The 14,853-nt window shown below is 30.2% G+C and overlaps 1 protein-coding gene across 1 annotated transcript; it reads left to right on the forward strand.

The window, feature by feature from the left end:
- Nucleotides 1-12,859: 12,859 nt before the first annotated feature.
- LOC114392895 (cytochrome P450 78A5-like) lies at nt 12,860-14,853 on the forward strand. The gene is made up of 2 exons (XM_028354147.1): nt 12,860-13,926; nt 14,117-14,853. The coding sequence occupies exons 1-2, from the start codon at nt 12,964-12,966 to the stop codon at nt 14,738-14,740; spliced, it is 1,587 nt and encodes a 528-aa protein (XP_028209948.1). The 5' UTR covers nt 12,860-12,963; the 3' UTR covers nt 14,741-14,853.

The raw sequence follows: 14,853 nt of genomic DNA on the forward strand, positions 1-14,853 counted from the left end.
TATTAATCAATACAGAGAGAGAGAGACAACTTTGACTTGAGTAAGTTCAATTGACATGGAATTTTGTTAGCATGAAAAGAGAAGGTGCAATCTGAATCTGAATATTTTAAAGACGTTCAATAGAGTTTTTTTTTTCTTCCTGAATTTCGTATTGGTGTAAAGATCTTTCTACCAAAAGTATTAACTAATTTTGATTGGTGATCATAAATGTGTATAAATAAATATTTTTTTACTAACATGATTTATTTCATATTTAAATATTATTTGAAATTTGAATCCTATAATACTTAGTTAAGGGACATAAATTATTATCACTTATATTAAATGTAGAATGACAAAACGAGTCAGACGCAGCCAGCTAGTGTGCTATCAATTTGGCGGGACGAGATGGAGAATCCAACACATCAACTAGTTATGGCACATCCCATCTAACTCGCTTACCCGCCATATATATTTTTTAAAAGAAAAATGTAAATACTAATAGGTGTTTAAAATTTGAGTTGTCATTTTATATTTTTCAAAAAAAGTTTATACTGTTGTTCAGAAATCAAAATACATATTTGTTGTTGTTTTTATATTCTTTTTATAAATTCAATTTCTCAAATACTTATAGGAAAATTTATTTTAAAATCAAATTTAGAATAAATGATTGATATATTTTACATCTTTTCAATTTTTCCGTGAGTTTTATCGAAAAATATTCCATCGATTTACTATCATTCTTCATCAAATCACATGAATCAAATTATTAATATTAAAATTTATGTTTTTTATACTGAATTGCATGAAATTTTAACTAATCTCGTATATGAAATACCTATTATGAAAAGAGAAATAAATAAAATAGAATTTTATACTCAACTTCGAAAAAAGGAATTTGCAACAAAAAAAACAGATAAAATCTAAATTCTAATCTCAAAAAACCAGAAATTTTAGTATACCAAAATGGATTAGTCCATCCTAGTTAGTTTTTGACAAACAAGGAATGGGACGAATCAAACTAACTCATTTTATCACTCCAATCAATTATTGGTGGTAAGTTCATTAGAGTTATTCACTAAAATTAAAGTGGTATCATATAGACACAAAATTATGTTTAATTTTTTTATTTATTTATTATTTAATACATTATTTGTATAGACTGTTGATTAGTTTTATTTATAATTAATTTTTATTAAAAAATATGATCGGTCATTATTGTGTATTATTTCTTTCGGTCATATTTGTACTTATTTATAAAATTTAAATTTAAAATCTTAGTTAAGAAACTAAGTTTCATATCACTTAAAAAAATATTTCATTTTATATTGTGTATTTTTCTGAGCCAAAAAAGTATTAGTCTATTTCTGTGATGACCTAACTGGTGATGTACGTAACCACGATTATAGTTTTTTGTTTGCTTCTCGTGATGCTTTTATATGTGATGGAAACCTTGATGCTTGGAATTTTTCTTAAAAATAAAATTAGAGCAGTGAGAAAACGTCATCAACCACGTCATTCTCAATCTGAATGGACCAGGAACATGGTGTATCCTACTTGTAGCTTAGTTCAGTCCGTGAATGTGGTCCCCACACTCCATGGAAGGCAAGACGTGGTTTTCTTTTGTTTATTCAAGGCACGTGTTATGACGTGGAAAAAAAATTGTGTTACATACATACATATATTCAGACCAAAATAATTATTTGACAAAATTAAGAAAAAATGAATAAAATGATAGGTTTTTTATTTTTTAGGTAAAAATACTAAAATAGTGGAATCTTAAAATTTGTGTACTAAAATAGAATAAGTAGCTAGAAAGTAAGCATGGTTACGATTTACGAATAGTCTTGTATGTACTCTTGTTCCACTAATTTGATATAAGTCGCAGCTGATGTTGGTGAGTTCAAATTTAAAAATTTAGATTGAATATATCTTGAGAATGATTTCAAATTATATTTTATGTTTTTTTTTCCTACAGAAACTTATATTTCAAGTTACTAAAACTTGTTCTAATATTTTATATTCTTTAAAACAATAATAATTGGCATACTGGACGTATTTTCAAAGCTCAGTTTTCTCTAACTCAAATGTCTAACTTGCAAACCATAAATCTCAAATAGCCTCAACCCACCAAAAGAGACCATCATGAGAGGAAAAAAGCACAAAATATGCAAGAAAGATCGAAATAACCATCAAAAAACTCAGGAGGCATGTACTGCACAGGTGCTCACAATATACACATACAAGGATTACACAACTCATGGAGTGACATACCAGTATAAAAGGATAGAAAGGAAAAAAAAATGCATTCATTCATCTCACACGACAGGACTTAGACTTGATCTTTAGAGCCTGTTAACCACATTCGGTTTGTAGCAGAGAAGAGTCAGGAAGATCGTGCTAAGATTAGCTTGTGCTACAGGAAGGTAATCTCCTGAGATAATACGTTTTTTTATTATAACATGATATTATATTTATCTTAAAATATATATTATAATTAAGATATGCTATGATTGCAGTGTTGTATATTTTTTTTTTAATTTTATGATTTAATTATATATATATATATAACATTAAAATTGAATTATATTAATATATCCAATTAATCCAATAATGACTCAAGTCTCATATATATATATATATATATATATATATATATATATATATATATATATATATATATATATATATAATTTTATCCCTCTTCCCTCTTTTAATCAGATTATATTTGAATTCAGTTAAATAATTCTATCAGGTATGTAGTTAGGATAGTGAGAGAAAAAATTGTCCTAACACTTTTTCCTTTAATGTTTTATTGTAGATATATCATGCTACTACTAGTATTGTGTACAATAATCTCGAAGTACCTTGAAGTTCAATTATTGGAATTGAATCTAAAATAGGTTTTTTTTTTCGTAAATACATCTTTTTTTTTTTTTTTCAATCTATACTACTTTGTAATTTAATTTTCAATATACACTATTTGAGACTTTCTCTCTCTTTTTATTTTTTTAATTTAAAATATTATAAAATATAAATATTATACTATATAATTTTTTTATTTGGTTTTAAAAATACTTATCTATTAAATTAAATTTTATAATATTGTTTTTTATTTTTTTAAAGAAAAAACATACAGATAAAGAAAAATAAAAAATTGGATAAAATTAGAGTATAATTTTTTAGTTACTTTATATGTACTTTTGTAGTTAAATTTACGTGCTGTTGATATTTTTTTGTTATATTCATTAATTAAAAATAAGAAAATTAGTTAGTAGTATTAAAATAAATTAAAAAACACAGTAAAAAAAATAATTGATACATTTATCTTATACGATATACATAAATTTCGAAGAGTAGTAACTGTTATATTGAAAATATCTTTAAAAATATTTATTTAGCAATTATTTTTTGCTTAAGTGATAAGAATTGATATTTTTATTATTTATGCCTTGTAGGTATGAAAAGAAAAGATTAAAACATCCAAAAGATACTCATAACTACTAAATATGAGCTATATTCTTTATAATAAAAATATATTGAAAAAATCTTTAAAGATATTTAATTAGCAATTATTTTTTGTTGTCCCCCAAATGGGCAAGAATATGAAACAAGATTAGTGTGGGGTCGTGATCAAAGGAGAAAGAAGATGGCAAAGGGTTGTCCCGTTTCAACTTGATGAGATTGACGAAGAATAAGAAAATGAACCGGTAGGTAATAAAAGAAACACGTGGAATTTTGCCGACAACATGGTCATAGAAACAATTGTCCTAACATATCTCCATCTTAAGTTTTTCCTTAGCCAAGTGTAATTATTAAAGTATTTTATTGATAATGCAATATAATGTTCTTCTATAAATAAATTGTTAAACAAAAAGTCTTCTCATTTTTAATTAAATCTAATGACATAAACAAACTAATTATATTTAGTAATATAATTATATTAAAAATAATTATATTAGACAATTCAGATTTTAAATAAAAAATAGTCACCTAAAAAATATGCTAAGTAAATTAAATAATAAAACAAAAATAATTATATTTAATAATATAATTTTCTTTAAAAAAAATTTAAAACAAATTTAAAAATTTTAATTTAATAAATAAGTAATTTTAAAACCAATTAAAAAAATTATATAATATAATATTTATATTTTATAATATTTTAAATAAAAAAACAAAAAGGAGAGAGAAGGTCCCAAGTAGTATATATTGAAAATTAAATTGTAAAATAGTGTAGATTGGGAAAAAACAAGAGAGAGAAAGTGTATTTACGAAAAAAAACCCAAAACATCATCAACTGCAACTTCACTCCTCAGATGTTACGTAGGTAAAGACGTCTTTTCAAAGGTAATGATCGAGATGTTGCGCTCTTCCCTATCCATATTTTCTAATCGGCTAAGGGTTATGCTAGGTGCACCCAACACTTAAGGGGAAAACACTGATATACCCCAAACATATTTTTAAAAATATTAGTGCACCCAACACTTTTTCTTCCTTCCGCGCCTCGTCTCTTCCGTTTCTTCTTCCTCCTGAGACTGCCCTTCATCTTCTTTTGCGCGTTCTTTGGCTGCTGGCGGCGTGGTTCTTGTTGTGTGTTCTTCTTCAACATTGTTGGCGGCGTGGTGGTGGTGGTCTTTACCTCGACTTTGTGCGTTCTTCTTCTGTTGGTGCTGCACTGTTAAAATTTTCTATAAGTAGTTGATCCGTAAAAGCCTTACGGATCAACTTGATCCGTATGCTTAATATCAACTTTGCGAATCAACTTGATTTGTAAGAAAGAAACATTGCGCTAACGTTTTTGCAAAAAAAAAAAAAACAGCTTTTAAAAGAAGAAGACAACGAAATACAGTTTTGGTATTTAAAAAAAATGCTGGGTGCACCTAACATCATCCTCGGCTAATCCATTATTATACAGTAGATTTTCACAGCAGCCTCTACCGTTCTAAATAAAAGCCCAATATATAACATCTCTTCATATTATTTTTTTTCTTTCAATTTTTCTTTCTTTCTTACGTTTTCTTTTTTCATCTCTCTAGAAAAGAGTGTGTTGCAATTTTATATTGTATTCCTTGCTTGATTTTTTCTCTCCCTCTTCTCTCTTAATTATTTAACATTAATTATAATTTTAACTATATTAGGTAACTATTAATTAATGCTTGTTAATTATAAGACATTGCACGAACCGATACCTTTTACGGGATATTATCTAGGAACAAATTCAGTCAAAAAAAATAATCTCGGAACAAATGATATGACTCTCTTTCTTCTTCTGTTACGATTAGATATGGCGGGTACGTTAAGAAAAATGTCACATAGATAGGTGCCTTCAAAAGATGCATGATACATGGCCAGATGCATTAATTTGTTATTGTTTATTACTCAGGTGTCATTGTCCTGTGGAAGACACTTAATTTCCACAAATCGCATTAAATGAAAGAAAAAAGAGTTGACATGTGAAACAAAATTCAAATTCAAGAAAAAAAAATCTCTTCTTATTCTATTTTATTAAATAATTTTAAAAATTATAATATTCTATTATAAAATAGCTAGCAAGTTAGTAACAAGGTGAAAAACTATATGGTTATCATTGTTTGAAATTTTTTTATTTCTTGCGTTTCAAAGTTCAAACGGCCCAACGCATAATGCAATGGGGCGACCATGAAAATCCGCGCATAGGCATACCAAACCCCGGAAGGCTTTAGCTATATACATTCTCCTTTCCTCTAAGTACACTTTTATTTGTTTTTTTTTATATATAGCATTTATACCTATAACATTGATATATAATCATTATTCTGGAATTTAATTTCTGGAGCAATTTTTAATTTTTAACCTTTCGGAAAACACTTTCCAAAACAATTTTTTTAACATTACAAAAGTACTTTTTGAAATGCTATCTTTGTGTTGTGAAATGTTAAAAAATAAAACCATGTTCCAAATAGTACTTTAAAAATGTTAAAAAAACATAACGACCATTAAGTACCGTATATAAAGAAAAAAATTGTACAATAGTGAAACAATTGAAGTGTGAATGCATATAATTGATACTAGCCCTTCAATTTGGATTACTCTAAGAGGCGCTTTGTTGCAACAACTTCAAAAAATTTAAGATCTATCCATAAATTATATGAAAAGAGACATTAATGGCATTGTGAGAGTGAACATAAATAAAATAAGAAAAGTAGTTGAGAGCATAAACATACTACACTCGAGTTTGGAAGATGAAAAAATCTGAGCTCTAGAGCAAGAGAAAAATGTGATGAGATAGTGAAAGAAAGAAAGGAGTTTGATGAAAGAGAGGGGTGTGTGTTGTTGCTATGGAAGATGGAGTGTGCAACGGAAAGAAGCAGGTTTGAAATGGAATTTAATTTTTTTATAAAAGGAAGGAGAGTGTACTTAGCAGAAAAGAAAAATGGATATAGCAATAGCCACCTTGGAATAGTTCGTGTCAAACCCACAAAACAATTCATTTGTCCAAAAATAGTCAATTTCATTTTCTGCCTAAATGGTCTTGTAAACACTGATGGTGTGTTTAATAGAGATGAAAGTGTATGGAATGAAAGTGAAAAACATTGAAAAGAGTGGTGAAAAGAAGAAAATATAGGTTTTTGTTTGAGGAAAAAGATAGTGGAAATTTTGAAAATAACATGAGATCAACATACAAAATTTTCATTAGAAAATAGGAGAAAGAAACTGAAATAACAATAATCTATAATAATTATATAATATAATAATGGAAGAAAGTAATTAAGCTTAAAATGGTGAGAAAAAAAGTAACTCTCAATAAACTATTTTGCATAGGCATGTGACCACCTATACTTTTCAATAGAACAAAAAATGTAAGGAGACTTATCTTCTTTGAGAACATATATAGTATGCCAAATCTTAACACAACACTAGAAACAACATGTATCAGCTCAATATCAGTACAAGAAAGAAACAAACCACCACTTACTCATAATACAAAGGCAAAAAACTACAAAAATAAAAACAAATGATTGAAGCTGTTAAAAATCCCTTTACCTTTTTAAATTACTTGATTTGCTTGGGATTAGGAATAAGTGTCTTGGAAGCATTGGCTAGCGAAGGTTGCACAAGCCTATTCGCATGCAGGACCAACATGTTTGAAGAAGGCTTAGATGACACCTTTTGCTTGGAGTGGACATGCATGTGTCCTTGTTTAGTTGTTCTTGCATGATGGTTTGGATGGTTGCGCAAGTTGGTGGGAGGGAGATAACGAAACCCTATCCTCGTGAGGCCCACTGGCATGATTGGAATTTGCTGCTAAAACTATTTTGGTTATTGCCTAGTAAAAATATCATTTTCCTAATAAAGCAAAATGATTGTTTTCCAACTTACTGAATTTATTAATTTGCTCAATTACTTATTTGATGGAACACTCATTTGTTAGGGATTTATTTTTTAAACAAGCCAATCCCCATGCAAAATGCAAAATAACGGAAAAAAAGATTGTACCTATGAAGCATCGACATCAACACGGACACCAGACACGACACTGATATGGATACGTAGGCACTTATAATGTCAAAATATAGAACATAATACGAGTGTCATGTCGGTGTCGGACACTGACACGAACGCGTGTCGGACACCGAATACGATAAAGAGTTGGAGTGTCTGTACTTCATAGGATTGTATCCTTCCCGTTCGACGGGCGGACTGTGTATCCTTCTTGATTGACTAACAACCAAGCCTTCACCGCTATCTCCTTGTTAATTTTTTTGTCATTGCTGACTGATGTACAATGCCTCACTGCATGGCCACAACACCCGCGTGATAAACAAAACAAGTGTAAAACTTCATATTCCACGTTATACCAACTTCCATTTAAACAAAATTTCCCCACTAGTAACGTAAGATCAATATCCACTTTTACACATGCAAATCAACCACATGCCATGTTGACAATGTTAAAGTCCACTTTAACATTTTTACCAATTGTGGAAGTAACTACTAACAATACATTCTCTTCTCATCATAGAATACCAAAACCAGACTAGGAAATCATATCCATACCAAAGTCCTTTCCTACTTTTGATTCGGAAGCTGAAAACTACAAAGTCCAAGCAGGACAAATAGTATGACGATGATCGTATACCATCCAAATTTCCTCATTAATACTACATTTGTCCATAAGTATAAGACTCTTTTAATTAATTTATACTCTTTAAGAGTTTGATTAAGCTAGGTCTTGTGCTGCTACAAGGCGTGGAGATGGAGTAAGTATTTATCAAAGAGTTTGATCCTTCTTTGTATGTATGGCGTATAGATCCCATCAATTGTTTGCTTCTTTTAAGGTAGATGCCACTGGAAACAAACCGCAATAATGTAACAGTGGTTAATTGGGACTATAGATTATAGGGGGTGGGTCTGTGTTTTGTAAACTGCAAGGGCAACACGGCTACATCGAGACCTTCCATGAGTTTGGTTGGTTCATCACCAAACTTGTGCTTTATTGTTGTGTAATATTGTGAAAGGTGTTGGCACTTCTTGTGGCAAAACCTTTTTCACTTGCTAATATAAGTTTCATTTGTTGTGAAAAAAAATATTATTTTTTTAAAAAAGTTGATTAATATAGTCAATAACATTAAATTTATTAATTTATATTTTTTTTCAAGGAAAAATAATTTATATTATTTTATCAAAATTATCCTAAAAATATTGAGACTTATGATCTTTTTTTCCCTCTAATTATTTCCCCACATAATTAATTAATGTATTAGTTTTTTTATTCGATAAAAAATAATTAATATAAAAGATAATTTGAAATTTTTTTTATAAAAAAGACAAACAAAATTAAAAAAAAGATCTTATATTTATAGAGAGAGGTAATAACTTTTTTCTTGATCATCCTTAGCATAAAGACTAACCTTAAAACATCCATTTATATCATTCATCAACTCAAACGTCTCCCTCGCGATATTGAAAAGCTCAATTTCTTCCTAAGTACACTAGAAGACACTTCTTATTTGACTGATAGAACTAATCAAACACCTTTGGTTCAATAACAAACTTAGGGAGCAAATGATTCCCTCCTTCATGCTTAAGCTTCATCATCCTCTCCCTTAGTAAATTTCTTACTACCCAAGGGCGATGTTTGTCTCGTAGATTTGCTTCCTCCATCATTCGGTGGTTGCACCATCTCAGAATAGGGAGAGAAAACCTTAACTCATCTATCCAACTTTGCATTTTGGGATTTAACTTTACCTAGTCTCTTCATATGCATAGCCAATAAACATTAAAGTAATATATTATTGATGAAAGATATTAAAAGAACTAAAGCCAATAAAATTACTTGAAAGAAAGAATAAGAGTATGTCTTACCATTAATTTCAGGGGTAATTATGGAAAGAGAACGTAAATTTAAGATAAATTTAACGCGCTATCAGTTAAATTAACTAACATTTCTATTCTTTACAAATTAGTTAATTGATTCTTATAAAAAAATTGAAAAATAAATTATATTTAATTGATTAAGATAAAGAGAAATGTTTAACAATATAATATTTTTTAATTTGAAGTTTTGAACACACACCTTACATTTTATTTGACTAGTTTTATTATGATTTTATAGTTTTAATAAATTTTAATTGAGAATAAAATATGTATTATATAAAAATATGCTGTTAACCCTCTTGTTAAAATAAAATATATTGTAAAAAAATAAGATAAAATATACTTAATTTAATTTAATTTTAACTCCAACAACACCCCAAATTTGTAACCGCTCTGCCTGCTCATATCTTTTTCGTGCCAATGCACAAAAAATAAAATAAAAAATTCTACCATGTGTATCGTACAATATACATTTTAAAAAACAAATGACAGCAAGGAAATAGATTATTAGTATTGATGAGATAGATTTATAGCATGTTTGGAGTATTAAGGGTATATGCAGATTAAGAATTCCAAAAGCTATATTCTAGGGCATCCTCCTACAAATAAATCTATTCAGCTAATTGCTACACGTTGATAATCTTAATAGGAAAGAATATGACTCATTCCAAAAAAATAAAGAGGGGAAAGAATGAGTCAACTAAATTACTCATACGACAGATTAGAAAAATGGATGTCTTAATTTTCTTTCCAAATACACTTTATAATTTATATCCAAATTAACTCAGAGATTAGAAAAATGAATGTTTTTTTTTTCCTTTCTCGATCCAAATACACTTTACAGTTTATATTCAGATTAACTCACTTTAAAAAAAGAATGCCTTGATTCTATCCAAATACACTACTACATATTCAAAATCAACTCACATCAGAAAAAAGGAATGTCTTGATTTCTTTCCAAATACATTATATATTCAACTTAATTAACTCACATATCAGAAAAATGAATTAATGTCTTATTTTATTTCCAAATACTTAGGAGTGTTCACGGGTAAAAGATCACTCACGAATCTGAATTGACCAATATCAATCCGAACAGTTTGAGTTGTATCATTTATATATTTGAATTAAAATCGAATCAAATCGATTAAAATCGTTTATGTACGAGTTGGGTCACATATTTAGATTTATAAATCCGTTGACCCCATAATTAAAATATATATATATATATATTAAAAACTAAAAAAATGAATTTAGAATGAAAATGAAGAAAAAATAGGGTGAGTACAAAAAAATGAATTAGATAGATATTTGGAGGATGATGTTGAAGATGACCACCTTGAATTTGATATTTTGAATTGATGCAAATTGAAAACATCCAAATTTTATATTCTTTCCCGTATGATTAGAGATATATTGATCATTCTTGTATCTACTGTATCATTTGAGTCTAAGTTTGCATCTAGTATAGGGGATAGAATTCTATATCCATAGTTCCTTGAATTCCATTACCGTTGAAGCTCTTATTTGTGATCAAAATTGACTTAGATTTGTTAAGCAAGATTATCATAAACTTGTAAGTTGAAATAAACTAAGCGGAAAAGATTGAATCATGTTTGTGATCTCTTATTTCATTTTTTATATTTGTAGAACATATCAATTAATTTTGTGCTAATGGATTGTGTTTAAATTTTTAGAGTTGTTTAGTTTGACTATAAATACGATTAACATTGAAACTTCAAATGTTGAAACTTCTTAAAATATTATTTTGAGATACATTGTTATTTTTTTTTACCTTTTTTTCATATTTATTTTTTCTATCATGTTTATAATATTAATAAATTATATTTTGTTCATTTGTTTTAGTAAATTTGATTGTAACAAATATGATTGCTGCAAAACTTATTATAAGAAATTAGTTTATTGAAAATAATTATGATTCAAATTATTATAGTAAATTTCATTTAAGAATATTTTGTTTTAATTTATATTAATATATTTTAAAATATTATGTTGATGATATTAAATGAATCAATTTTACTACTTTCAGACATTTGATAATATTATGTTAAGTGTATTTAATATTTGGATGAATCATCATATAAAATAATAATTTTAAAAAGAAAAAAAAGAGATTAAATTTAAATAAATAATTTGTTGGCTTGAAATGAAACAAACCATTCATACATAAGTTGAACTAGATTGGGTTAAAAAAAATTATAAAAATTAAACCAATCTAAATTTAATTAGATTGAATACCGATTTTGATCAAAATCGATTCAAACTAACTAGTTAACACCCCTACAAATACTTTAAACCCCTACAAATACTTTAAATCAACACACATATCAGAAAAATGAAATGTTCTCTCTCTCTTAAAAACAGTATACTGAAAAAATTAATTAATGACTAATTTTCTTTTCAAATACTACAGTTTAAATTAACTCACAAATCAGAAAAAAATGAAACGTTCTCTCTCTTATCTTTGTCAAAAGGCCGAGAAAGGTATGAAACGTTCTCTGTCTCCTTCTCTCTCAAATACACTATAATATTGTTTTTTTATTATGTGTAAGTGCTGTCATAGTGCTATATGCTTGGAAAATGACCCTTTAATCCATAAGATGTTAATTAATTCAAACTAACCCGACCGCAAATTATGCCCCTTATCCCGTTAACCGTCGCAATGTCTATTCTTATTATGCAGTTCAGCGGGATTCACATGAAGCTTGCAGAAGGCATTACTGCATGATATGAAACCAAAGACTCTGATTTTTTAATTAGCTGTTTTAGTCAGTTTTTCTGCTGCTAAAGCGCCAGCTTCCACTCTTTGAGAACAGCGAAATTTCGTAGGACGTGCGATATTTTGCATGGACAACCACGTAAAAACTTAAATATTTTAAACATGAGTAAAAATATCTTATTTGAATATCAATATTGAATTTAGTTTTATAGAATTTTTTATAGGCATTAGTTTCTATAGATTGATAGTGTAAAAAAATTATTTTCAAAACTTTTACAAATAGGTACTGCTACAAATATTCAATAAAATAAATTTTTTAATAATGATAAAAAAATAAAATTTTAATATTAAATATTTTGAACATCTGGGGACATATGATATTTATTCAAAAGCTTTTACCTTTTATTCAAATTAATTTATAGGACGCAAAAACAACAACTTATAGGTCCTAAAAAAAATAAAATCAACTTAAAGGACGAGTCAAAAAATTAACTTATGTACTGATCAGAAAAATGAATATCATATTGAATTTCTTTCAAAATATACGTTAACTCGAATATATATATATTATTTTAACTTTTAAAAAACTCAATGTTAGTACCAATTTTCAATAAAATTTAACGTTAATACAAAACATTAAAATACCAAAAGGAATCTAAACGTCACCTAAAACATGGCTCAAGTTGCAATTCCATGCAATGCAAGACTTGTTTGAAAATAGTGTTTCCATGTCTTTATAAGCGTTGGGTCACACTCTTGGTCTTTCACAGCCCTTCTAAAACGCCCTTCTAAAACGCCTTACTTACTTACTCTGTGCCTTCTTTCATCATCCAAAAAAGAAAACCGTTGGCATTCACACAAAGAAAACCTTTGGGTTTCCCAAAATGTCATCATCGGAACTCTCCTCTTTCTTTCTTCTCCGTCTATCAGACATACTCAGTTTCGATGTTTTGCTCGGAGTTATGTTTCTAGTTGCCGTGTTCGGCTACTGGCTGGTTCCCGGCGGTCTTGCTTGGGCTTTTTCCAAGTTCAAGCCCGCGATTCCCGGGCCTTCCGGTTACCCGGTGGTGGGTCTGGTTTGGGCTTTCATAGGGCCTCTTACTCACAGGGTCCTTGCTAAGTTGGCTGAAACCTTTGATGCAAAGCCCTTGATGGCGTTCTCTGTGGGGTTCACTCGTTTCATCATCTCTTCTCACCCCGACACCGCCAAAGAGATCTTGAACAGTTCCGCTTTCGCGGATCGTCCCGTTAAGGAATCTGCTTATGAACTTCTCTTTCACCGTGCGATGGGGTTTGCACCCTACGGTGAGTACTGGAGGAACCTGAGGAGGATCTCCGCAACTCACATGTTCTCTCCGAGGAGAATCGCAGCCCAAGGAGTGTTTCGGGCCCGGATTGGAGCCCAAATGGTGAGAGACATCGTGGGCCTGATGGGGAGGGACGGTGTGGTGGAGGTGAGGAAGGTGTTGCATTTTGGGTCGTTGAATAACGTGATGAAGAGCGTGTTTGGGAGGAGTTATGTGTTTGGTGAGGGGGGTGATGGGTGTGAGCTCGAGGGGTTGGTGAGCGAGGGGTATCATTTGCTTGGGGTGTTTAACTGGAGTGACCACTTTCCACTCTTGGGTTGGTTGGATTTGCAAGGTGTGAGGAAGAGCTGTAGGAGTTTGGTTGATAGAGTGAATGTTTATGTTGGGAAAATCATTTTGGAGCATAGAGTGAAGAGGGTTGCTCAAGGTGAGGATAATAAGGCCATTGATACTGATAGTTCTGGTGACTTTGTTGATGTGCTGCTGGATTTGGAGAAAGAGAATAGGCTAAACCACTCTGATATGGTTGCTGTTTTGTGGGTAAGTTTTTTCTTAATATTTAATCTCATGTTCTTTAGTTCTTTCCATTTCGGATAAGTATTATTTGGTTTCATTCATAGTACTACTTGCTAATTTGAATCTACTTCATTAATGACCTTGTGAATTATATTAATATGTGCCAATGACAAATTAAGTAATGGTGTTTAATTAATGTGATTTTACTTTTCAGGAAATGATATTTAGAGGGACTGATACGGTAGCTATCCTTCTAGAGTGGATTCTAGCAAGAATGGTTCTTCATCCAGAAATACAAGCAAAGGCACAATCTGAAATAGACTCTGTGGTTGGGTCTGGGCGTAGTGTGAGTGATGATGACCTTCCAAACCTTCCTTACGTTCGAGCCATAGTGAAGGAAACCTTAAGGATGCACCCACCAGGCCCTCTTCTTTCATGGGCCAGACTTTCTATTCATGACACACAAATTGGCAATCACTTTGTTCCAGCTGGCACCACTGCTATGGTAAACATGTGGGCCATAACTCACGACCAAGAAGTGTGGTATGAGCCAAAACAGTTCAAGCCGGAGCGTTTTTTGAAGGACGAGGACGTGCCAATCATGGGATCTGATCTTAGGTTGGCACCTTTTGGCTCTGGGAGGAGAGTGTGCCCTGGAAAAGCCATGGGCTTGGCCACTGTTGAGCTTTGGCTTGCTATGTTCTTACAAAAATTCAAATGGATGCCCTGTGATGATTCTGGTGTTGACTTGTCTGAGTGTTTGAAGCTCTCCATGGAGATGAAACACTCTCTCAAAACCAAAGTTGTTGCAAGGCCTGTAGTTTCTCTTGCAATGTAATGGGTTGGAGTATCCCATCCTTTTACTCCCATTAATAATAATATTCCTTTCCGTTGTTAAAAAAAAATGTCACTTGCTTCCATCAAAACAATGAAGGAACCATCCTATGGCCA

The sequence above is a fragment of the Glycine soja genome, chromosome 17 (genome assembly GCF_004193775.1).
Source record: "Glycine soja cultivar W05 chromosome 17, ASM419377v2, whole genome shotgun sequence".
Lineage (NCBI taxonomy): Eukaryota > Viridiplantae > Streptophyta > Magnoliopsida > Fabales > Fabaceae > Glycine > Glycine soja.